Raw genomic sequence first — 26,615 nt, 5'->3', positions numbered from 1 at the left:
TTTGTGACTGAAAATATATATTCTTCCCTGAGGAAAAGTGAGGGAAAATTTTCTAGAGCTCCTAATCTGCTTTGCTTATAGCAAGGCGGAAAAAAAGAGACTGAAGGGAGACCCCTGTGGCTGAGAATATCATGGCATGCTGGGCATGCTCAGTGGGCTCAGTGTGCCAGCCAAAAGTTTCTAGAAACTTTTGACAGAAGTTTTTCCGGTATCAAGGCTCCATCTGATGATGTCACCCACATGTGAGGACTATCATCCGGTTTGTCCTGGGATAAAAGGTGGTAGGTTCTGGCTGTTCCTTAAGTTCACTTTATTTACAGTGAAAAACAAACAAAGAAACAAAAAAAGGGCAGCACAACTTACCTTTAGGTTTCAAAAATTTAGTGCAATTCGCATTAACTCCAGATCTCAAAAAAATATTAGATGCAGCTCACCTTTAGACATAACAGGTTCTGGCGTATGGGCATATGATATCTCTCTCCCTGCTTCCTGGGGCCTGACTAAGCCTTCTAGGCCCTGAGCTCTTAACCTGTGGTGTGGGGCTCCTCCTTTCATCCATGATTCCATGTGTGTGTCTATCTTAAAGACGACTGGGCAAGACTGATTTGCCAGTCCCTTACGGTGGTCTGAGGGAGTTTTCTGTATACTCCCTCATAGGAAGAAAAAAAAACATAGCAAATATGGTAAAACAGGGGAACAAGACATTTTTAGATATGTTAATGATAGAAGAAAGTACAAAAGTGGCATTGTGATACTTAAGAGGTGAAGGAGAGGAATATGTAGAAGATGAGGGGGAAAAAAAAAAAGCAAAAACTACTAAACAAATATTTCTGTTTGGTGTTCATTGTAGAAGGGTCAGGAGCAAGACTAAATAAAACAAATACAAATAAGGTTGAAAGCAAGGTAAATTTTAATTGATTTTCAGAACAGTGTGTTCATGAGGAGCTAACTAAACTTAAATAAGACAAAGCAAAGGGGCTGGATAGGATACATCTGAGGTTATTGAGGGAACTAAGAAGTCCTGGTAGCTACCCTGGCTGACCTTTTCAATGCTTCTTTAGAGTTGCAAGTAGTTCCAAAGGACTGGAGACTGGCAAATGTGTTTCCTATTCAAAAAAGTGGATGTAAAAAGGAGGCTGGGAACTACAGGCCAGTCAGTCTGATCTCTGTGGTGAGCAAATTAACAGAATTGCTGCTAAAACAGAGGATAGCACAGTTTTCGGATTCCAATGGCTTGCAAGATCTAAGGCAGCATTGTTTTATTAGAAATAGATCTTGTCAGATGAATCTGATCAATTTCTTTGATTGGGTGACCAAAGAGTTGGATCAAGGGAGAACAATAGATGCAGCGTACTTGGATTTCAGTAAGGCCTTTGACACGGTTCCACAGAGGCAACATAAATAAATTGAGAACTCCTTGTATGAGCCTAGAGTATTGGAATGAGTTAAAAACTGGCTGACTGGGAGGCCACAAAAGGTAGTGGTAAATGGCGTTTACTCTAAAGGGGGGGGGGGCATTACTAGTGGTATGTCTTAGCAATCGGACCTTGGCCCAGTTCTTTTCAACATTTTCGTAAGCAACATAGCAGAAGGATTTCAGGAAAGGTTTGCCAACGATATCAAAATCTGTAACAGGGAAGACGCACAAGAAAATGTGGTAAAACATGAGGAGAGATCTAGCAAAGCTCAAGGAATGATCTAGGGCAGAGCTTCCCAAACCTGTCCTGGGGTCCTCACAGCCAGTCGAGCTTTCAGGATATCCACAATGAATATGCATGAGTTAAATTTGCATATACTGAGTCTCCGCGGTATGCAAATTTATCTCATGCATATTCATTGTGGAAATCCTGAAAACCCGACTGGCTGTGGGGTCCCCAGGACAGGTTTGGGAAGCCCTGATTTAGGGTCTCCCAACTAAGATTTAATGCTAAAAAAAATGCAGAGTCATGTAATTAGGCTGTAAAAACCCAAACCAGAGGTACAGAATTGAAGGTGAAATTCTTCTAAGCATAAAAGAGCAGCAGGATCTGGGGGCGATTGTATCGGATGAGCTTAAAGTGACTAAACAAGTGGATAAAGTGACAGGAAAAGCCAGAAAGATGCTTGGCTACATAGGGAGAGGCATGGTCAGCAGAAAAAGAGAAGCAATAATGCCCTTGTATAGGTCCCTGGTGAAACCTCATTTAGAGTAAATGTGTACAATTCTGGAGACCGTACTTTCAAAAAGAAAAACTGGTTGGAGTAAGTCCAGAGAGTGGCTACTAAAATGGATAGTGGTCTTTGTTCTGAAGCATATGGGGACAGACATATTTAAATGTGTATACCCTAGAGGAAAGGCAAGTAGTTAAATGTATTTCATATCTCCCCATGCACAGGAAGCAAAACTCTTTCAACAGAAAGGAGACTCTAGAACGAGCAGTCATGGGATGAGGGTGAAAGAGGACAGACTCAGGAGTAATCTTGGGATATATTTCTTTACAGAGAAGGTAGTGGATGCATGGAATGGCCTCCAAGAGGAGGTGGAAAAGACAAAAACGGCATTTGATTCAAGAAAGCATGGGATAAATACAAGGGATCTCTGGGGGAGTGATGGGAATTGTAAAGCTAAGTTAGTTGGGAGACTGGGCAGACTAGATAGGCCATACAGACTGCCATAAAGTTTCTATGTTACTATGACAAGTACATGTCAGAGACAGCATGCCATTGCTTTCTCTTCCGATCTCCACTCATTCTACACCAATGAGTATGTGGCTCCCATAGTAAAACTTTTGAAGTTTTAGTCTTATAGTTTACTTGTACGTTTCCTGCCCTCAAAATTCCTCTTCCTGACAAACCATCTATTTGTGGTCCTTCCCACTAGCATACTTCTCCAAGAAATCTCTCAGCTTCATCATGCTTCTTATTGGTAGTTATAACCTCTTCAGCACTAAGGTTCTTTCCCACCAATATTTGTTTATTACCCCCATGCAGTCTGGCAAATTCTGACAGTAGTGCTTTTTTGGCCTTGAGGCTTTTCACGTCCCTTCTTATTTAAAAATATTTATTCTGCCTATATCAAAATTCTGTGCTAAGTCAATTATAAATTAAAATAAGTAATACAATATAACGAAAACATATAAAACCAACATTATATAATAGAAGCACACTCATTTTAGGGCTGATTGTAGTGTGGGGACATCTGTTCTTTTCCAATACAAGCTAATTCACATCTAACTGCTATGGACACTTGTTGGCACAATCATTGTTGGTATTTATCTAAATTTAAATGCGGGACATTTAGCAACACTAACCCTGCATTTGACAGATACCTGAACTCCCAAAACGGATTCCAGCCACTGTAGTAGTTGGTCCCAGAATAAGGAGACTTTGGGGTACTCCCACTATACATGAAAGAAGGTACCTTCACACCCGCAATTCCTCCAACAGTTAGAATCTATCGATGGATAAATATGGTGTAGCCTAAATAGGGTGAGGTACCACCTCAGTAGTAATTTATAGCAAGTTTCCTGTAAGGAGGCTGATATGGAACATTTGTAAGCTGTGGTGTAAATTTGATCCCAGACATCTAATGATAGGGAAGTTCTCAAATCATTTTCCCACACCTTTGTATGGGGAAAGGATTCTCTGCAAGTTCCCATAAGCAGTTTATAAATCTTAGAAATGAAACCCTTCTTCCTCTCCACATCTACACATAAGTGTTCAAAGAGAGTCTTTCCTAATGCTAAAGCCAATCCGTGCTTCTTTAGCAAGTGGAAATGTCTCAATTGGGCGTGTTTGCAGGGTTGGACTTGATACTGTATAGGCACTGTATAAAGCGCCTATACAGTAAAATGGGTTGCGCGGGCCTAACACTTCACGGACGCGGCTTGCATTTGCATGTGATTTTAATACAGTATCGAGCGGTAGGTGAGCCGGACTGTGCGTGCGGCAAACACGGGTGCGCCCCGCACTAACGCAGCTCTTCCTACTGCTCCTTACTGTATCGGCCTGCAAGAAAAGTGCTCCCAGTTCCACCTTTGGATAGCCTGATCTAACTTTTTAATAAAGGGAGATAATTTAGTACAAAAAGATCCCTTACCCTGGGTCCAATCCTTATTCCCAGATACTTTATGGATTCCTTTGCCCATTATGGATTCCTTTGCCCATTTGAATGGGAAGAGTTTTTAAGATGACGAACCTCACTATTAGCCAGGGTTAGTCATGCTCTGTTTTAAAACAGTGATTGAAGAGTACAGCAGAACAACTCCCATTCGATATGTATGGTACTAGAAATTAGATAACACCAAGTGATGACAAAATCTTTGCTAGTGTTTGCAAGTACATATTAAATAGTACAGCTGATAATGCTGATTCTTGGGGCACGCCTAATTGCAGCAGTTTCCAAGTATCAAACTCAGATTGGCTTCCATTGAGTGGCACCTTGCGTTCGTTTTTTCAATGACAAGTCACAATGAAATCTCATGCTATGAAGGCAGATACTTGTACCTTGTAGCGGTGGTTCTTGTGAATACTGTTTTGGAAACAATCCATACAAAGGACACATGTTGGATCTATTGCACAGTCCCTGCAGATCAAAAAAATAAAATAAAATAAACACACATCTTTCATGAAACATTTAGGTTTTAGAAACCTCGGTTTCACTGTATAGCAAAGTTTGATGCTAACATCTTCACCATGAACAAGAATCAGATTAACAATGCAGTGCTTCAGGGAGGATGGAGTCTGAATGTTGAATTAACCTTAACATAAAATCTATGCTATTGAAGTAATGAGATACAGAATTATGCTAAACAACTCTTTACTAATTAGTGCAGCAAAAAGAAAAAAAAAAGCTTAAATGTATAAAATTTAACAGTGCTGTTAACACAAAAAAAAGTTCAACTCAATTATAGTTATCTTTTAATGTCTGCATTAATAGGATTTTAACATGTACATTAATTCCTAATGTTAACGCACACTTCAATTGTATTTCATTAATAGCTGATTTTAACAGACAATATATTGGTCCCTTAATGTGCTTAAAAACAGTTCCCATTTAGTCACCTCATTCATCAAATTTATATAAATCAGGGAGCTATAGTGCTGATCTTTTCTGGAACCTCATAAAGACTTCACTAAAGAATTTAAAAGCATGACTCAGGGAAGAACATTTTTAAAAACAGGTATTGACCAGGCCATGGTTAAAGATACATACCTCATTTTAACAAACAGAAAATATAAGTATACTGTACAACAACAAAAAAAACCCCCAAAAAACAAAAATTTAAGAAGAAAATCAAGAGAGGAAATAATAAGTCCAAGAAATAAGTCAATGTTTTAAAAATGTAGACTGTTTTCAGTGTCACTGCAGGAATTTCATGCCAGCAGTAACATCATAAGCTAGGCTCCTATTACCACAGTATTAGAGTATTAAAAAAACAAACAAAAAAACCAAAAAAAACCCATGCACACACTGGGAGTGTCATTTCTCACTCCATGCGACCCCAAAAGAGGCTTTTTGGGCTTCTATTTTAGGACTGATTCTTAAAAAATGTGACAATGTGTGTAGCATTTTTCACATATTGTGCTGATTTATAAAAGGTGACTTACCCTGCATAAAATATTTTATGTACCAAGTGGCACTTTGAAAATCAACCGAGGGCCAGCATGCATAATAGCACACGCAGAACCTGGTTTTGGCTGCTCTTTTATACACATTGGGAGTAAACATTCTAGAAGGCAGAACTGGGACGAGGCTATGACTTTGCACACCTTCATATTTTTGAAAGTATGCATAGAAGTTACCAACTGAGAAAACAAGAGGGAAGGCTATCTAAGAAAGCCGTCTGGGCAACAATGCAGATTAGACGCCAAAACAGTCCAAGTGTAAACTTTATTTGAATGGAGACGTGAATTTAGGGCATTTGTATGAATTCACGTCTCCATTCAAATAAAGTTTACACTTGGACTATTTTGGCATCTAATCTAGAAGTTACCAATGCCAAGATATGCCCTGAATGGAACAGGTGTAAACTTTGTGCGAGGACAATGCCACATATTTTCTGCCATTAAGGAGGGATTTTCAAAGCAAAAATCACTGGTACACACTGGTAATTTTATAGAGAGAGAATTTGGTATTTTGCTTTATATTTCTTTTTTGCCAGTGCTATATTTATAAGTATGTTGCTAGTATATTGTTAAATTTCAATATAAATGTTTAAAAGAATGTGGTTTCATAATTTCTTATAGTAAGTAACAGCAGTATTCATTTATAGCTATTTTTCTTTTTAAAAAAAAAAAAAAATCTGCCAGAGTCTTTGTACGGACATTATTTACTGCTGAACCACCCTTCCTTCAAAACAATGAATGATCAGTACGAATGCTGTTTTATGCCAAATCGTTTGGATTGTTTCTGAACTAATGCTTGTACCAGCCTATGCTAGGTGCCAGGAACATACCCCAGCTTTTAAAACTCAAGTCAGAGACATAAATCTCACCTGCAGGAGTAAGTTGTCTCCCCACCTTTGAAAACCTTCCCACAAAGCTGGGGTGCGCCACACTGCTGCAGCTTCTTCAAACAGATATCAGGATCTTCCCCAAATAAATACCATTCCAAAGGGGTGAAAATCATCATCTGGGCCATCTCTTCTTGTTTCTCCACTACAGGGTGCATTTCATCATGGTAAATTCCTGGCACAAATTTTGCCAAGTGCTGGTAAAAAGCTGTATGAAAATCTAATCTTTCGTCCCACCACTAGGGAAAAAAAAAAAATCAGTCGGTTTAAAATAGAGCAGAAAAACAGAGGAAAGCTGATCAAAGACAGTAAAAACTTTCCTAAATGATTTTCAAGTCAATCAACTCACTATCTCATCAATGGTGAATGAAGAAAAACATCTTGAAGGGATCCATCTATTTTGCCAACTCCTCTCGGATAAAAAAAAAAAAAAAATGTAAATGGGCCTTATGATAGCCCCTGAGGACCTACACAAAAACAACTACACCCAGGGAAAGTGCACAATTTATCCTAGCTCCATTTTAATAGTAATGAACTGCTTTTCATATACAACTCAAAATACTGTGTGTTAGTCCATTAATTTTAGTACCTAAATTATTCAAACAGAAGGAAGAGGAGAAAATTACACTATTGGAAGAAGGAAAGAAAAAAGGGAAAGAATGTCAGACAGAGGGAGAGGTTAAAATGGAGTTTGAAAGAGGGGCGCAACAGGTATGATTTGTGGAATCTTTACTAATTTGTACCAGAGGCTAAAATTAGTTTCTCTAGCACTGAAATGACAACAAAATCCAGTAAAATATAGAGACCTGGAGGATAATATGAAAAGAGAGAAAAGAAGAAAGAAAAGTTTTAAGGAGAAAAAGCTAAATGGTTATGATTGATTTATTTATAACCCACCTATGCAAGGGCCTTAAGTGGCTTACAATACAACATACACAAAACATCAGATAAAATAAATATACAAATCAAACAAACATCAAAGATTAAAACAATTAGAATGCTAATGAACAAATGAAATTATCCAGATGCACAAACATTTTAAAACTTTTTAAAAAAAGAAACTGAAGGAATTAAAGGAATATTTTAATAAAACATTGTGTTTGTGCATTTAAAGCAATAAAATATAGTTACATAGTAGATAACAGCAGTAAAAGACCAACTGGTCCATCCAGTTTGACCAGTTATTGCTGTCCAAACTGACAAGGATATATCCCAGCTGCGAGGAACAAAGTATAACTGCTTGTAATAATATCAATTCTTCATCTACTGTGTTGATGTATGCAGTGTTCCCTCTAAGCTGTGCGCGCGCACATGGCCCGTGAAGGCCGCGCACATGGTACAAAGTTTAGCGCATAGAGTTTTTAATCCTAGAATTTTTCCAAAAACTAGGCAAATTATTAGGCATTAACCTTGCACAGCATTATACTTGAACAGCAATGATGGGAGACACCTAACGGGCACTACATAATGTCTGTGCCACTCTGTGGGTTAAGAGATCTCTGACTCACTCTACTACACAGTCCATAGTATTGGTTTAAACACTTGCTCCAAAGTTTCTGTAACCCCAGTGAATTTAGGCCTAAGTGCACACACTGATGCAGCTCTCTGACAGAGGCCAGGATGCCACCTGTTACTTAGAACTGACTGCTAACCTGCTAGGTCATTAATGGGATGAGGTCAGGAAGAGTTCATACTCCCAACCTCCAATGGCATAGCTGCAGCGGTTCAGGGTACAGCGACACAGTGTAAATGGGAGGGATGCTAGAACTGCTAGGCTACACAATACACACGCATACAAGAATCTATGCTCTGCATCAGCAACTAGATGACTGAGTGTATATGACGCCATCTGGTAATATAAATCATTTATAAAGAACATTAGAAAAAGATAGTGTCAACTGGTTAAGTTTAAATAATTGTAATTAACTTAAATATTATCAACTTAAGATAAGATATGAACACAAAAACCGAAATGAGTAAAGGTGTTAAATGCAAGAGAACAGCTACATCATTTAAAGCCGAATGGCTAGATGAGACTGTTGAAACTAATACCGCGAAGTTGCATGGCCTAACTCGCATAGCCCTGCGCGAAATGTTTTCCTATGATGAAGATAAAGGAGTCATTTGTCTGGTCTGCGCTGAAGCAAAAGCTGTAGGAGAATTTTCTACGGGTAAAAGTTGGAACGAGGTCTGGAAACTGGATTTCCTCAAAAGACATCTAAGTAAGTAAATCTCACACTGACAGTGTAACAAAATTGAAAAATATGAATCCACTATTCCGCGGTGGGTTGAAGAACCTGTTACTAGAGACTCCAGAAGAAAAGCAAAGGAGGCAAATCATTGTAGAACGGAAGAGTTCCAATCCAGGTGAGATAAAGGTCCTGATTGACAGCGTCTTGCTAGCCATCAAATTGAACTCCTCTATGCTGGTGTTACATATATATATGAACACATGGCCAAATTTGAAAGCTGCCAGATAGTTGGAGAAGTAAAAATTATGAATTTGAATTTCTTGAAGTTATCAACAGCGTTGTTCAAAATGATATAATGCAAGAAATTTCTTCGGCATTGTTCCACACTTTAACCGTTTATGAAAGCACTGACATATCTTTGACCAAATGCTTAATACTTTAAGTATTGGCCTAACAATGTTTTGGATTACAAAGTATTGTTTGGTGGCATTTTGCGATTGGAACATTGCAATGCTGCTTTAATCGTATCTGCCGTCAAACTCTTTTATAAAGCAAACAAGCTTGTTTTAAGGAAGATGGTTATGTTTACATCGGACGGAGCCTCTGTTATGTTAGGAAGAAAAAATGGAGTAGCAGCACAGTTGAAAAAAGAAATCCCACACCTAACTCAGCAACACTGTGTAACACATCGTGAAAATTTAGGAATAGCTGATACATGGAAAGAAGTCAAACTGATGCAAGACATTGACACTCTTATCAGAACTGTGTACTCTATGTTTAGTAGATCTATTTCGAAAATAGTTAAATTTCAAGAAATCGTTGACGCCTCAGAGCATGATTCAGTGGCATTCAGACCTTTAAATGAAGTACGATGGCTGTCGAGGCATTTTGCAATGCAAGCTATAGTTCAAAACTATGCTGTTTTGTTACAATATTTCGAGGAAGAACAGGGAAAAGACCCAATTGCCAAATACTGTTCAAGAAGCTGAGCACTTCTGAGTTTAGGGTAGCTCTGGAAATTTTGAATGATGTTAAGAACATAAGAAATTGCCATGCTGGGTCAGACCAAGGGTCCATCAAGCCCAGCATCCTGTTTCCAACAGAGGCCAAAACCAGGCCACAAGAACCTGGCAATTACCCAAACACTAAGAAGAACCCATGCTACTGATGCAATTAATGGCAGTGGCTATTCCCTAAGTATAATTGATTAATAGCCATTAATGGACTTCTCCTCCAAGAACTTATCCAAACCTTTTTTGAACCCAGCTACACTAACTGCACTAACCACCTCCTCTGGCAACAAATTCCAGAGCTTTATTGTGCGTTGAGTGAAAAAGAATTTTATTTATTTATTTATTTAACAGTTTTTTATACCGACCTTCATAGTAGATAACCATATCGGATCGGTTTACATTTTAACAAAGGGTAAACTGAGGTAACAATTCTGGTAAATAATAGATAACAAAGGAAAAGGAATAAGTCAAAGTTACAATCAACAAGGAATGGAAAACTTGGAGGCTTAAAGACAAGCTGGAAGGAAGATAGAGGCAGGTAGAATAAATATAACATTTTCTCCGATTAGTCTTAAATGTGTTACTTGCTAACTTCATGGAATGCCCCCTAGTCCTTCTATTATTCAAAAGTGTAAATAACAGAGTCACATCTACTCGTTCAAGACCTCTCATGATCTTAAAGACCTCTATCATATCCCCCCCTCAGCTGTCTCTTCTCCAAGCTGAACAGCCCTAACCTCTTCAGCCTTTCCTCATAGGGGAGCTGTTCCATCCCCTTTATCATGTTCTATCAGATTTGGCTTCATTGTCTCTTCTTCTTCAGAAGAAGGGTTTAACAACTCTAGAAGCTCACCATCTAGCTCAAGGCAAACTGAATAAGATCAGAAGTCAATATCTAAAAAGCTCACCTCAGTGGAGTCAAAGTGTTAAAGCACTATTACAAGTACCAACCAATAGTGCAGTTGACACAAGCTCGCTGATCACTTTTATCAATCTCTTGTGTGTCCATCTGGATGAAAGGTTTCCAGAAGAGGAAGTACAGGCATGGACTGCATTTGATATTGGGTCACTTATCAATTGTGACTTCAATTTCGGAATTGATAACATAAAATCACTTTGTGCTCAATATAAAGAGTTTCTGCCTGAGGAGTTAACAGTAGATGATCAATACGAATACTTCAAATTCGTTGTTGCTGAGAAAATCAAAGACAAAACTAGTTTCAAATTTGTCATCTATGTTGTTGTTTGTAACTCAAAATGAACAATTCAAAGACCTCGCTGTGTTGATGGATATTGGAGGAACATTCATGGCATCCAGTGTAGACTGAACGTGGCTTCAGTTTAATGAATGCTATGAAAACCAAATCGCGGAATCTATTACAGACTGAGTATTTGGATATGATCATGTGTGTGAAGAACTATCAACTAGATGGCGGAAATATAGATCTTGACAGAATCTATAACGAATGGACAAATGTCAAAGACCGCAGGGAAAAAATGTAAATATTATGGACTGTGAAGTTGTGAACTGAGTTATGAGGCGCAGACGCCCAGTATATATGATATAAAACAAATAAACTGTTACGCTTTCTACTTGCTATACCTTAGTAGCCTCTTTATTTAAGAAGTATATAAACATGTTAACATTTCACTTGGTCTTCACTTCTTTTTTAAATTCCAGTAGGCTGAGTTGTAAGTTTGGATGCACAACATTAAGTTAAGTTTCGGAAAAGTTGCACACAACAAAATTTTTGCGTACATAGTATGTCAGAAATTAGAGGGAACATTGGATGTATGGACACCAAAAAAGAATCAAAAGTTATTGCACAGGCAAGGTGCTTTTTGTACACCACAGTCACAGTCAGCTACAAACCAGGTAGAGATTATTACACATTGTAACTGACTGACAGCCACCAACCTGAAGGAGAGCTAATGAACTACCACCAAATTTTTATTTTTTTTTAATTAGACAGATACAACTGATCTAGATGCTACCACCACCACTTAAAACATTTTACTGACATCCAATCAACTTAGAAATAGTCATTAGGGGAAGCTTTTGGACAGTAAAATTACCCACATACATAATCATTCAAGCAGACAGACTTGACTACTAGGTGCTTCACACAGTTTACAAAAAATGTGTTCCATTTATAAATAATTTTTTTATATTCTGCATACAGTTTTTATTTCTTGCGAGTCTAAAAACAACAACGTAGGGAAGAAAGGCAGACTTTTTTTTATACCTGTTGTAAGATTTTTTATAGCCTCCATTTGAGCAGGAAATGTGTAATTTATCGCTGAACTATTTTTAGTGTAATCTTGTACAGACAATGCTTTATACACAGAAATGTTCCTGACCGTAATTACTTATATTTGAAAAACAAAATTGCAATTAAACCAATATGAAACAAGCATTATCATGTCCTAGATATGACAAGTACCATACAGTTCCGTCCCCCCATGCATCAAGATAGCTTACATTGATTAACAATTTGGGGGTTTTCTGACTTGGCAGTTTCCTCGTATTTTTCCTCCACCTCAAATCAGAACCACAGTTGGAATCCTAATAGAGTGAGCCTTCATTCACAACTACCTGGGGATTTTTTCTCTATTTTATATACATCCTCCTACCACCCTTTGTATCTAGCCTGGTCATTGCAGCAACAGTCTTCAGCCAGAAGATATACACCAGGGCTTTTTCTACAGCAGTGTTTCCCAACCCTCTCCTGAAGCACATCTAACCTGTCGGATTTTTAGGACTGCCATAATGAATATACATGAGAAAGATTTGCATACATATGGTCTTCAGTGTATGCAAATCTCTCTCATGCATATTCATTAGGTGTGCCTCCAGGACAGTGGTTCTCAACCTTTTTTCTGTTGGGACACACCTGATAGTTCTCACATGCGACACTGAACACATGACAGTCACAAGGCTAAATGTACATTTATCATCCACTGGAAACCTCCCCCCCTCCCCAACACACACACACACACACCCTCAGCAATGAGTATAAAGCAGAACTAGAACATTCCCAGTATAACTCACCACACAAAAAAGATATTGACATAACATCAGAATAACAGCAATACAAACTCCCTCTACTACCAAGCGCAACAGCCCTACTTAAAAGAAGATAGCAGTTCACCACCAATGCATGTCCTATTGAGAAAACACAACAAATATAGGTGAGGTATTTTACTAGCCTATGTGCTAATCAAATACCTCACCTCGGTCATACACACAAAATAGACCTTCACCAAGTACAGAAATACCAAAAATTACAAATATGGAGACAGAAACTGGAATAGAAACCAAAAAAACACTCTGCATGCACTACAAAACAGGAGAAATGAAAACAGAAATATAGCACCTAATATAGTACCAAGATCTGCAATAATGCACACAAACTAATACGCACAAAGTTACACCTGCATTATGGCATGCACTCAGATGGAACAATCCAACCTATAAAAAGGCAACACTAACAGATATTAAACCAGGCCCTAAACACCAATACGCCTCCAATTAGGAAAACAGAAAAAGCCAACCTGCTATATATAGATCCCCACACAGAAATAAATTTGAAACATTTATTCACATATTTTTACAACAACTGAAAAGAACAACATCTAAACAAAAACAATTAAAAAAATCTTACAAATTATTAAAAATTCTCCAAACACCAATTAAATATTTCAAAACAGCAGACATCACATAATACCCAATAATTAAAATGGCAGTCAATCAAGAAAAATGAACTTAAAAGTCACCTTTACTTACCCTCTCCAGCAGTTCTCCTATTCCTTTCCCTTGCAGGCCAGGCCAGAAGTAGCAGTAGCTGTCCTCGCGGTCCTCTTCCTTAGGGACCACAACCAGTCTCTATCTCCCTTTCCCACACACACACACACCCCGTCCCTTTCCCCCCCCCACACACACGCACCCCGTCCCTTTCCCACCCCACCCCACACACACACGCACCCTGTCCCTTTCCCACCCCACCCCACACACACACACACCCCGTCCCTTTCCCACCACACACACACACACACACACACACACACACACGGAAGCACCGTCCCTTTCCCACCCTCCCCCCACACACACACACACCCCGTCCCTTTCCCACCCCCCCACACACACACACACCCCGTCCCTTTCCCACCCCCACACACACACACACCCCGTCCCTTTCCCACCCCCCCACACACACACACACACACACCCCGTCCCTTTCCCACCCCCACACACACACACACACACCCCGTCCCTTTCCCACCCCCCCACACACACACACACCCCGTCCCTTTCCCACCCCCCACACACACACACCCCGTCCCTTTCCCACCCCCACACACACACACACCCCGTCCCTTTCCCACCCCCACACACACACACACCCCCGTCCCTTTCCCACCCCCACACACACACACACACCCCCGTCCCTTTCCCACCCCCACACACACACACACCCCGTCCCTTTCCCACCCCCACACACACACACCCCGTCCCTTTCCCACCCCCCCCCACACACACACACACACCGTCCCTTTCCCACCCCCCCACACACACACACACACACCCCGTCCCTTTCCCACCCCCACACCCCGTCCCTTTCCCACCCCACACACACGCACCCCGTCCCTTTCCCACCCCCCCCACACACACACACACACACACCGTCCCCTTTCCCACCCCACACACACACACCCCGTCCCTTTCCCACCCCCCCCCCCACACACACACACACACACCGTCCCCTTTCCCACCCCACACACACACAAACAGAAGCACCGTCCCGATCTCAAATACACAGCGGCCCCCAACTGATCAGCTCCAGTCTTTGGCCCCACTGGCCTGGTCTCTGCCGGTGGCCAGCAGCTTCCATCTTCAGCCCCATCGGCCTGGTCTCTGGCAGCAGCCAGTACTTCCAGCTATGGCCCCACCGGCCTGGTCTCCGGCAGCGGCCGGTAGCTTCCATCTTCGGCCCCGCCAGCTGCGGGTAGCACACATCACACACCTGCCGGTGCTTGGCAACACACTGGTGTGTCGTGACGCACCGGTTGAGAATTACTGCTCCAGGAGAATGTTTGAAAGCACTGCTCTACAAATATGAAACTGGCCACTAGGTGTCACCAATGTGCAAAGGCAATGACTCCCTACCTTCACAGCATCCCCCATTTGATATGATCTGGAGTGGAATACTTGACTGTGGTATCAAACCAGTGATTTTCTACATGCCAGTGCTGGGCACAGCCACTAAGCCTGCTGAAAAACACATTTTTACCTAGCCCAAAACTATCTTACAAAGCATGGTGAGCTATTGAGGCATCCACTCACTTCATATATGTACCAAATTTTTTAAACTACATACAGCTTAAAATAAAGAGCTTTTTTCCTCTAAAGTATGCTTTGAACCCCCTTAGATCTAGGAAAATAGACAACCAATATTGTTAACCTTGAAAAACGCCATAACTTATCACTATAAACAGACCTAGCACTTTGTCCAAAATATTCCAGACAATATATATCACAGTTATGTTCATAGGTTTACATACCCCTGACAGAATATGTAAGATGTGTAGCATGTTAAGAAAACATGAGTGATCAGACAAAACACATCTTATTTTTAATGTGTTTCAAATTAAATTATGCATCACAGAACAGCACAATCATTAAATAAACAAACCATAGCAATAAGGAAAATAATAAAATGGTCCTGTTCAAAAGTTTATATACCCTTGAGTGTATATTATCAGCCAAACATTCAAGTTGACGCACAAAGTTTGAGATGGCAATGACGGGTAGGTAGCCACACCTGTGCCTTGTTTGATTGTAATTAGTGTCTGTGTATAGTCAATTAGTTTCTTAGCTCTTGAGAAACCCTTGTGTGTTTCATCCAGGGCTGCACTGACTTTGGTGGTTACTGAAGCTTGGGGAAAGCAAAAGAACTGTCAAAGGAACTGCAAGCAAAGTAGTTCAAACTTTATAAATCAGGAAAAGGTTATAAAAAGATATCCAAAGATTTGAAAATGCCAATCAGTATTGTTCAAACTCTGATCAAAAAGTAGAAAATTATGGGTTCTGTTAATACCAAGATAGACCAAGAAAGATTTCAGACAACTGTCACGAAAATTTGTCAGGATGCAAAGAAAAACCCACAAGCAACTTCTACTGAAATACAGGCTTCTCTGAAACAAAGTGGTGTGGGTATTTCAGTATGTACAATAAGGAGATACTTTAACAAAAATAGGCTGTATGGTAGAATTGCCAGAAAAAAAACAAAAACACACACTGCTGCACCAACGCCACAAAACATCCCCATTACAATACACCAAACAGCACCTAGAGAATCCTCAAAACTTCTGAAACAAATTAATTTGGAGTAATGAGACCAAAACTGAACTTTATGGTCACAACCATAAACTCTATGAAGAGACGCACATCATCCCTACCATGAAGCATGGAGATGGATCTCTGCTCTTTTTTTGGAGGGGGGAGGGGGGCGGGGAGTGTGAGCTACAGTAGCTCAGGGAATTTAGTCAAAATTGATGGCAGAGTGAATGCAGCAACTTACCAGAAAATTCTGGAGGGGAATTTGCATTCATCAGCCAGGAAACTGCACATGGGGTGCACTTGGGCTTTCCAACATGACAATGAGCCGAAACATAAGGCCAAGTCGACCCTTCAGTGGCTGCAGCAGAAGAAAGTAAAAGGTTCTGGAATGGCCATCACAGTCTCCTTTGAGCCACTTTGGGGATAACTCAACATTTAGTTCATGCTAGACAACCAAATAATTTAAAGGATCTGGAGGCTTTTTGCCAAAAGGAATGATCAGCTTTATCACATGAGAAAATATCGGGCCTCATTCACAACTATCCCAAAAAAACTACAAGTGGTCATTGATGGAAAAAGGGCCAATACACAATATTAAGAGCTAAGTGCATGCAAACTTTTGAACAGGACCATTATTATTTCCCTTATTGCTATAGCTTGTTTAATGATTGTACTATTCTGTGATTCTAATTTGAAACATTAAAAATAACAGATGTTTTGTCTGATCACTCATGTACATCATGTTAAGAAAACATCTTACAAATTCTGCCAGGGAATTGTAAATTTATGAGCACAACTGTACATTCATAAACATGTTCTTGCTCCCATTGCAGTTTCACATTCAGCAGCATAACAGCATGCACTTTTATAACAGCAAGTTTAGGGAAAGGGTACAATTTACCTGCAACCCTCATTCCCATCAGCATAGCCGTGCATTACAGTAATCCATTTCTGAGGAACATTTACCAAGTTAAACAGGAAGGATTTAGGTCAGGGTAGAGGAGGAGTTGCTTGAATTGAACAAATATGGACAAGCATTTTACAGTTCCTACAGGGACCTGGGCAATATTTCAGTGTAATTACAGTTCCTGCAGAAACTTGGGCAGCATTTCAATACCTTCTGATCTATAATTCATTACCTACAATAAAGCTATATCAAGCCTTGAACATAAAATACTATTCATGGATTAAAGGATGGAAAGGGGATTGAGGGTTAACAGCACCTGAAGGGAATGAGTTCAACAATCCTACTTTGTTTACCTCAAGTTCTGCCTTTTAGTCACCATACCAGCTTCAGAGACCATATGATAAGGGTGCAGCAGTTTTTCTGTTGTAGCCTTCTGTTCTATATTATTCCTCTCATTATATGCCCAGAGAGAAATATGTAAATGTTATATATCATTTTAATGCATGGAATACATTTTTACAGTAACCAGGAGAGGCGTTAGGGGATGACAAGGGACATGATACTCAAAGGGTGCTTGCCACTTCACATGAAAACAATAAAAGTGGAACCAGGCTATGGCTCAAATGCATATATAGGTGCTAGAAGAGTGAATACAGAGATGTATGCAGCAGCCTCCCTCCAGCTCCTGAGCTGACACTTGCCCCAAACTCTGCTGCAGTCCATCTAAGGCATGCCCCAAATATAACCTGTGTAAGAATTATCGAAGAATGATATTGTATGTGAGATTTGGACACTACAAATTTCTCTTCCCTATCCAAAGAAAGCAACTATGTAATCCCCAAACTTCTTGCATCTCTCCAGTTTTATGCCAAATGAACTAAAAAAGCATTACAACATGAAAAGAATCCAGTTCTCTCGGATCAATACAGCTACAATAACTTTGCACTATAACAAGCAGTTGCAAGATCCAAAATTATTTTGACATGAGATTGTTTTCAAGCTTTCCAATCATTAAATCATATTCAATAATGCGGTTTTGTCATAAGTGAAAATAATGCAAAAAGCACTTAATGAAACAGGGACTCTAGAAAATGTCTGTAGCAATGCCTATCAAGGAGCGTGGGAGGAAAACCCATCTGTGCAATCCCCCAAGGATAGTTTTCTTTGTTAGAGTGATTCTTTATTTTTATGTTTATTTTTCCTTGTAGGGACTTCCACCCTCTCCCAGCTGGCTCTCGCTAAAGAACCATTACATGTGACCTCAGGTATTTTCCTATTTTTTCTCACATGGACAAGTGCTGTTGCATCCTGCTATGAACAAAAACCCATTTTCTAAAATTCAGAAATGTAGGACTGATCACTGCTAGTCATAATCATATACTACTATTTATGCACAGCATCTGAACAAGGATGTTCAATGACTTTAGTCCGAGTTTATTCTTGTTATAATCCACACCACCATTCTATCTCCCCTTTCAAACATCCATTTTCATCTGGCCTTGAGCTGCAGTGCATATCCACTGCCATTGCAGCAGACACATGACTCTAAAAATAACCGATACATTTATTTCACAACCAACCACTCAAGAGTATCACTGTTATCCTTGGTCAAGCTCCAGCCATCAACAAAAGAGTTGGTTAAAGCAGTGGGCTACAACCCAGGGAAACCAGAGTTCAAATCCCACCGTGGCTCCTTGTGACCTTGGACAAGTTATTTACCCTCCATTGTCTCAGGCACAAAATTAGATTGTAAGCCCTGTGGGGATAGGGAAATACCTATAGTACCTGAATGTACACTTTGAAGTGCCAAAAAGCAGAATATAAAAATATAAATAAATAACTACTGTTCCTCAACACCAGGTGCCATGCTAAGAACATGCAAGAGTAGTTTCTACGCTATACTTGCTAATTACAGCCTTGCTTTTCATAGGTGAGTATATTCTATTTTAGGGATGTGCATTTGTTGCTCCTTTTATTTTGGCAGTACCAGAGTATATTACAAATGGATAGTGGGCCAGCAAAAACGAATGGTGTATGCTCTACAAGCTTTTAGTAATCTACAAGCTTTTAGTAATCACCCACAAAGCCATTCTTAACATCTCTCCGCTGGACCTATCGACCCCCCTGCAACTTCATACTTCAACCCGTCCTCTGAGATTAGCGCAAAGAGGGACTCTTAGAACACCTACATTCAAAACCTCCTTTAGTAAAAGAGCCTTTTCCACCGCAGGCCCCAAACAGTGGAACCTGCTCCCACCGGACCTTAGGCTGGAACAATGCCCAATTACATTCAAGAAGAGACTTAAGACGCTACTATTCAGACAAGCCTTCCCATAACACTTGTCCTTGCCTCATCCTCCACGGACCTTCTCTTCCTAAGCTCAGATGCCTAAGCACTTTTTCTTCCGCTGCCTAAGCTATTTAATATATGTATATTAGTTTCATTAAATCTATGGTAACCCTCCGCTACCCTCCCCCACCCACTTTCCAACCCCCCTTCCAACCCCCTTACAATCCCTCATTCCTACCCCCTCCCTCGGAATACCTTGCTACCCCAAAAAGCCAACTCTTATCAGTTCTTACCAGTTTTGACACGTTACTCCCCATGCTTAAGCTGTATCCAAGTTTTTCTCTCCCCCTGTTCTATGTAAGACAACTTTGTCACTGTTTTATGGTTGCAATGTAAACCGGAGTGATAATTAACTCTGTTATTTGAACTTCGGTATAGAAAAGTTATAAATAAATAAATAAATATGCTTATGTAAGTGCCAAGTTTATACACGTACACCATTTTTTTCTGGCAAGCACTATCCATTCTTCAGATATGTACATATTGCAAAATGAATGAAACGAATGGAGTAAAATGCACATGCCTATTCTATTTAGTCACTGTAGTATTTGAGGCTATGTGTTCTAGTTAAAGCATTTTCCTTTTAATTGTTTTAATCAGTTACACAGTATAGTTATCACTCTGGTATACGCTGCTCACGAAGACGTTTTAGATTACAATAGCACAGCCAAGAACTTGGGCTTGTAGGTGTGCCTAAAGAAGAGAAAGTAGTTTAAAAACGGCATGTATTCCTTACAGCTAATATATAGCTCAAATTCTCACAACATCCAGATTATCAAACAGCTCAGGCATTTACTTGAAGACAAAAATGGCATTTTCTCTGCTCTATGCCATGTACTTTCTATGATTCTCCCTGGACGAAAAAAAGCCCAAGATGTTTAATCTCTTTCCATTGTGCAGTTAGTTGCATTTCGATTTAATCAGTCATAACTGGGGGAGGGGGGGGTGAGGTTCAGTTTTACTTTCAGAAATTAGCGCCTACCCAAAGGTAGGCGTTAATTTCTGCCGGCACCGGGGAAGTGCACAGAAAAGCAGTAAAAACTGCTTTTCTGTGCACCCTCCAACTTAATATCATGGCGATATTAAGTCGGAGGTCCCAAAAGTTAAAAAAAAGTTAAAAATAAAAAAATAAAAAATAATAAATTTAAAATCAGCCCACAGCTCGCAGGTTAAAAACTGGTCGCTCAATTTTGTCGGCATCCAGTTTCCAAACCCATGGCTGGTCTCTCTCACTTTACTCTTGGTGGTCTTTCCTCTCTCCTGTCTTCTCTTTCCCTATATCTGTTTCTGACAATCTTTCCCTTTCATCTTTCTCCATTTCTTTCTTCCTTGCTTCTCTATCCTCTCATAGCTAAATTTTACCTCTCCTCCTCCAGTCCCCCATCTCCCTCTTACCTATTTACCACTATCACCCACTCCCCTTCTCACCTTTCTCAGCCTTCTATTCTTCCACCCACTCACTAGTCCCTCTGTCTATACTCACCACCCTCCCAAGCCTCGTCTACCTCCCTCTCTCTCATTCCCTCAACAGCTCCAGCTTCTTCCCTCACTCATCCCCTTTCTTCTGCTCCTGCCCAGCCACCTATTCCCGCTTTCACCATCTCTGACTCACTTGACAGACCTGTCCCTCTCAATATAAGATGTGCCATGCTAGTCAGGTCAATGGTAATGGTTCAAGCAGCCCAGCATCTGGCCTCTGACAGTGGACAATCTGGGTCTTTTGGAAATAACAGGAAGATAACATCCTTCTGCTCATTCCCAGATTTCCTGTCTCTCATTCCCTCCCTTTCCCTTGCCTCTCAAACTTCCCCAGCTCCTCCCGGTTCTTTGCACCATTTCTTCACTCCTCCTTGCCTTTTTGAACCCTGTAACCCCCCTAACCCATCTAACAACCCCCTAATTCAAACCTCTCACCAAATCACAGAGTCACTGCATCCCTGCATATCCATCCAATCCCCAACTCCCTACTCTTCCACCCAATCCTCTAACTTTTGCCCCATCTTTGATCACTCTCCTGCCCTCCCACTACCAACCTCCCACCTCTGCATCTCTCTCTTCCCTCCTATTGCTGTCCTCCCCATATTCCCCAAGCTATGAATCTCACCTCCCACATCTCTCTTCCCTCTCCCATAGAAATGACGGCAGAAAAAGACCAATCGGCCCATCCAGTCTGCCCAGCAAGCTCCCACACTTATTTTCCCATACTTATCTGTTTCATCTACCAGCAAGTTCAGGGCCCTTGTTTGTAACTGTTTGATTCAAATTTCCTGCCATCCCCTGGGGGGTGGAGTCAAGATGGTGGACACTGCAGACGCATAGCACTCCTGTTCCAGCGTCTTTTTTGCCTTAACAATTATTTCATTGTAACTTCTGTGGAAGTGGAAAAAAATGCCTCCTAAACGCAAGGGGAGACCCCGAGCTTACCCCACTCTTCCTCGGCGATCCCAGCTGGACAGAGAACAATCAAGCAATGCATCGGCGCTTCTGAGGCAGCAGGGCTGAGTGTTCCGGCTGTCGAGTCCCAGAGGGGAGCTGGGGACTCGACCTCTGAGGTTTCCCTCAGTCCGTTAGACGATCGACCACCACCAGCGGCACGAGCAACATCGACACCGAGGCTGCCTGAGAGCCCTGAAGGGTTAACTTCTGGTGTGCAGCTTGAGGGGGCGGTGCCTTTGGAGCAGTGTGTGCAGACCTCCATGAAACACGGAGAAACCTCTCTCGGTGAAGAGAGTGCTTCGGGAAGAAGAGAAGAGCAGCCAGTTCCCGGAGAAGAGACCTCGGGACAGGATACCCTCCCCCCCACCTTGAGAGAGAGGTAATAGCGGAGAAACCACAGGTAGTCACTTTAGACTGCCTGTGGAATTTATCATCAGCTATGGCAAAGGCCTTAACAGACTGCTCTTTAAAAATAAATTCAGTATCCAGTCAGTTAGATACTTTAAATAACAGCTTTGATGGCTATAAAAAAGAAGTCTCTGGAAAGTGATTGAATTGGAGGCAGGACTCAAACAAGTTAAAGATGTGCAGACTGTTTTGATTCAGGACTGTAGGATGATTAAAAGAAAAATGGAGAAAATTGAGAACACACAGACATTTGAATTTGAGAATTATCAATTTTCCCAGGGTTGTAGGAGAGTTGCCTAGGATAACCGTGAATCGGTATATATGTGATGTTTTGGAGATTCCCGCGGATAAGACTCCACACCCCTGGAAAAGGTCTATTTTCTCCCTATACGAAAGAATCAACCTGTACCACCAACTCAGAATACGTTTGAAAACCTGACTGAGTTTCTGGAATCATCCACTTATGAAATTATTGAAAAATCAACTTTATTGATTTCTTTCTTTAACGAAAACGATATGGGTGTACTTATAAGGGCATATTTTAAAAAGCTTAATGTACCTTTTATGGGATCCTGTCTGCGTATATTTCCAGATTTGACAAAAGAGACTCAACAAAAAAGAAAAAGCTTTCTAGCCTTAAGACAGGAGGTTTTAGATCTTGGGGCCTCCTTCATACTTAGGTTCCCATGTAAATGTGTCCTTAAGTATAGAAGAGAGAGTTATATATTTTTTCAAGTAGAGCATCTGAGGGCCTTTGTGGATGCCAAGAAGCTGGAACAACAGATAGGTGATGAATCAAATAGTCTAATAGAAATACCTGAAGCTTGATGTCCGCTATTTTCATTCTATAAAATTTGTTTTCCTCAATCTCCCTACATTGTGCAGTACACCCCCCCATTTAGTATAGTGGTCTAAGGGATGTATTAATCAAGGTTCCTTATTTGAAAAAATTTTATTTGCTGATATTTTTCATTCTTGTGTTAATGCAACATATTTCTGAAACAAAGTAATCTTTGTAAATGTTTGATTTAATAACTTAATAAAGAGTAAAAAAAAAAAAAAAAATTTCCTGCCATCCCCTGTCATTGATGCAGAGAGTAATGTTGGAGTTGCATCAAAGGTGAGCAGAAGGCTTAATCGTTAAAGGTAGTAACCGCCGCATCAAGTAAGTTTCCCCGATGCTTGGTTACCCAGACTGCACAGATCAATGCCTTGTTGGATGTTGTCTGAATGTAAAACCTGTTTTCCACATTTCCCCCTACCATTGAAGCAAAGAGCAGTGCTACATATGTATTCAAAGCGATGTATCAGGCTTAATTGGTTTAGGCTAGTAATCGCCGTAATAAGCAAACTACCCCCATGCTTCTTTGTTTACCCAGATTGTGAAGTTCAGTCCTTGTTGGTTGTCATCTGAATGCAAATCCCCTTTTCCACATTTCCCCTTGCAGTTGAAGCAGAGAGCAATGTTGGAGTTGCGAAGGCTTATTGAGTAAGGGTAGTAATCAACAGGTAGTAGCCTCCATTCCAGTACTCCACCCCCATGGCTCTTCTCTTCACTCCCATCCTCTAGCCTTTATGGATCCAGTGTTTATCCCATGCCCCTTTGAAATCCTTCACAGTTTTAGTCTTCACCACTTCCTCCGGAAGGGCATTCCAGGCATCCACCACTCTCTCTGTGAAGAAATACTTCCTGACATTGGTTCTGAGTCTTCCTCCCTGGAGCTTCAAATCGTGTCCCCTTGTTCTACTGATTTTTTTCCAACAGAAAAGGTTTGTTGTTGACCATGGATCATTAAAACCTTTCAGGTATCTGAAAGTCTGTATCATATCACCCCTGCTCCTCCTCTCCTCCAGGGTATACATATTTGGGTTCTTCAATCTCTCCTCATAAGTCATTTTATGAAGACCATCCACCTTTTTGGTCGCCCTTCCCTGGACTGTCTCCATCCTGTCTCTGTCCCTTAGAAGATACGGTCTCCAGAACTGAACACAGTACTCCAGGTGAGGCCTCACCAAGGCCCTGTACAAGGGGATCATCACTTCCTTTCTCTTACTAGACATTCCTCTCTCTATGCAGCCCAGCATTCTTCTGACTGTAGCTATCGCCTTGTCACATTGTTTCGCCAACTTCAGATCATTAGACACTATCATCCCAAGGTCTCTCTCCTGCTCCTACTCATTTCTCTTCTTCCTTTTCCAAACCTATCTCTTTCTCCCATTTACTGCCTCCATTTTGCTATCTCTCTCTACTTCCTTCCTGCTTAGCCACCCAAAATTTCTGACTCAGGGGAGGGATGGCTCGGCAGACAGTAGAAGAGGCACTTTGTGGTACCTGCTTTCCAGGTCTATCAGCAACACGGATTCAGAGAAATCGTTGCATTGCAGGCCGTGGGGGACTTTGAGTATGCTCAGTGCTACTTGTTTCCATGGCCCCTCCCTCTTCTCCTGCTGCCGGTACACTTCCTGTTTCAAAAGCAGACTTGCACAGTAGCAGGAGGGGCAGAGGGGACCAGCAGCACTGTGCATGCTCTTAGTCCCAGCGGCCTACACTGTAGCAACTGATCGGTGTCTGTGCTGCTGAAAGAGCTAGAAAGTAGGCAGCACAAGCGCATCTATTACTGTCTGCCAAGCTGAACCCTGCCCCCTCTCCACCAACAAAGGAGAAACAAAAGGCATGACTGAAGAGGTAAGAGAAGATGGGGGATCTTTTCACCGATGCAGTGCAGTGAATCAGAGGACAAGCCTTTTCTTTTAAAACGCGACAAAAAAAAAAAACCCCGACTCGGGGCACTGATCATCAGATTCAGAGTACGGGCCCTTGCGCCCAGATCTAAGAATGCCACTGATTGGTAGTGCACAACACACCCCTTTTTAAAGTTGGTGGTGCCTCTGCACTATGGACGCTACACCCCTGTTCCCATGTGAATTTTAACTTCATTTTTTAAAACAACAAAAAAAAAAAAAAATGGACTGAGAAAGTTGTTAACAGTTATCAGAATTCTTCTTCCACTCCTATTCATCATGCAACTGGCACAAACTGCATGCTGTCCAAAATTTCTAGTGTGGAGTATAGTAAGATATAATCATTATGAAAACACCAACAGCATAAACTAATCGTCCCACAGCCTACTGTAGATGCAGAGGTTAACTAAGTTTACATGACTTTGTTTTGGGTTTTTTTTTTATTTGACCTCAAAAATTAAAGGGATACTAACCTAACATTCAAAACAAGTATTAAAAAAAAATGCTGTGGGAACCAACAGAATTCAAATACAAGCCAAGTCATAGAGTTATCACACAGTATAAATGGAGTCGTTATATTAGGCCAGCTTTATATGCAAACCAAAATAGGTTTCAAGAAAAAGATTAAATTATTCTTACCTGATCATTTTCTTTCCTCGAGTCCTGCTAGACCAGTCAATTACATATGGGATTTCCCTCTTCCACAATTGCCAGAGACAGAAGATAAACCTTTTTATTACCTTACTCTGGGCTTATAAAAGGGCTGATGCACTATGGTGGGCTCGACGAAGCGCACTGTTAGCCCCCATTTGGCTGCGTGTTTTCCACGCGCTATTTTTACCCCTTACTATATAACGGGTAATAGCGCGTGGAAAACGCAAGGCCAACCCCCCCTCTCCCCCGAAACTAATAGTGCCCGCAACATGCAAATGCATGTTGATGAGCCTATTAGTCCCACGCGATCCAGAATGTAAAATGTGCAGCCAAGCCAGCCGGCACCGGGAAAGTGTACAGAAAAGCAGAAAGATCTGCTTTTCTGTACAACCTCCGACTTAATATCATCGCGATATTAAGTCAGAGGCCCCTTATTGGCAGAAGCGGCGGCTTTCAAACCCGCTGACAGCCGCCGCTTCTGCCAATAAGGAGCGCTAGTGTCCCTAGCGCCTTATTACCGTGGGCCCTCATTTGAATACTAAATCACACGCCCAGGAGAGTGGCCTGGGTGCGCGTCGGGAAAGTTCGCGCTCACCTCGGAGCACCGGCTCTCCCGCGCATTTTACTATATCAGCCTGAAAGGGAGGTATGGCCCAGGTTTGCTCCCAGTATCTTACTGCCAAAGCACTGTGACCACACAAAATCCCGACAATGCTCAATTCTTGAACTTCTAGTATAGGGTACTGAAGACCGCTCCAAGTGAGTCAAGAGGAGGAAAAGGTAAAAACAGGAAGAATGAAGAGGGGACAACTGAGCTACCTCATATAAAGTCAATAGTTTCCATGAGCCTCATAGCCCTTGTCTGAACTGGTCTAGCAGGACTCAAGGAAATAAAATTATCAGGTAAGAATAATTTAACCTGCCCTATCATCCTGCTAGAGCAGTCAATACATATGGGAGTTACCTAAGTTTCCCCTTGCTGGGGCGGAAGGAAGATTAGGCTGTCCTCACTACTAATGCTCCAAAGGCAGAGTCTGCCTTGGCCTGCACATCAAACTTGTACTTCGTGAAGGTGTGCA

The 26,615-nt window shown here is 41.1% G+C and overlaps 1 protein-coding gene across 1 annotated transcript in view; it reads right to left on the bottom strand.

Annotated features, from left to right (window-relative positions):
- UBR1 (ubiquitin protein ligase E3 component n-recognin 1) overlaps positions 1-26,615 on the bottom strand; it is a 596,438-nt gene that overhangs the window by 534,165 nt on the left and 35,658 nt on the right. Inside the window, 2 exon segments of the mRNA XM_029598685.1 lie at positions 4,486-4,564; positions 6,477-6,733. Of these exon segments, the coding sequence (XP_029454545.1) occupies positions 4,486-4,564; positions 6,477-6,733 (336 nt within the window).

The sequence above is a fragment of the Rhinatrema bivittatum genome, chromosome 4 (genome assembly GCF_901001135.1).
Source record: "Rhinatrema bivittatum chromosome 4, aRhiBiv1.1, whole genome shotgun sequence".
NCBI lineage: Eukaryota > Metazoa > Chordata > Amphibia > Gymnophiona > Rhinatrematidae > Rhinatrema > Rhinatrema bivittatum.
This window is presented reverse-complemented; position numbering and strand designations above follow the sequence as displayed.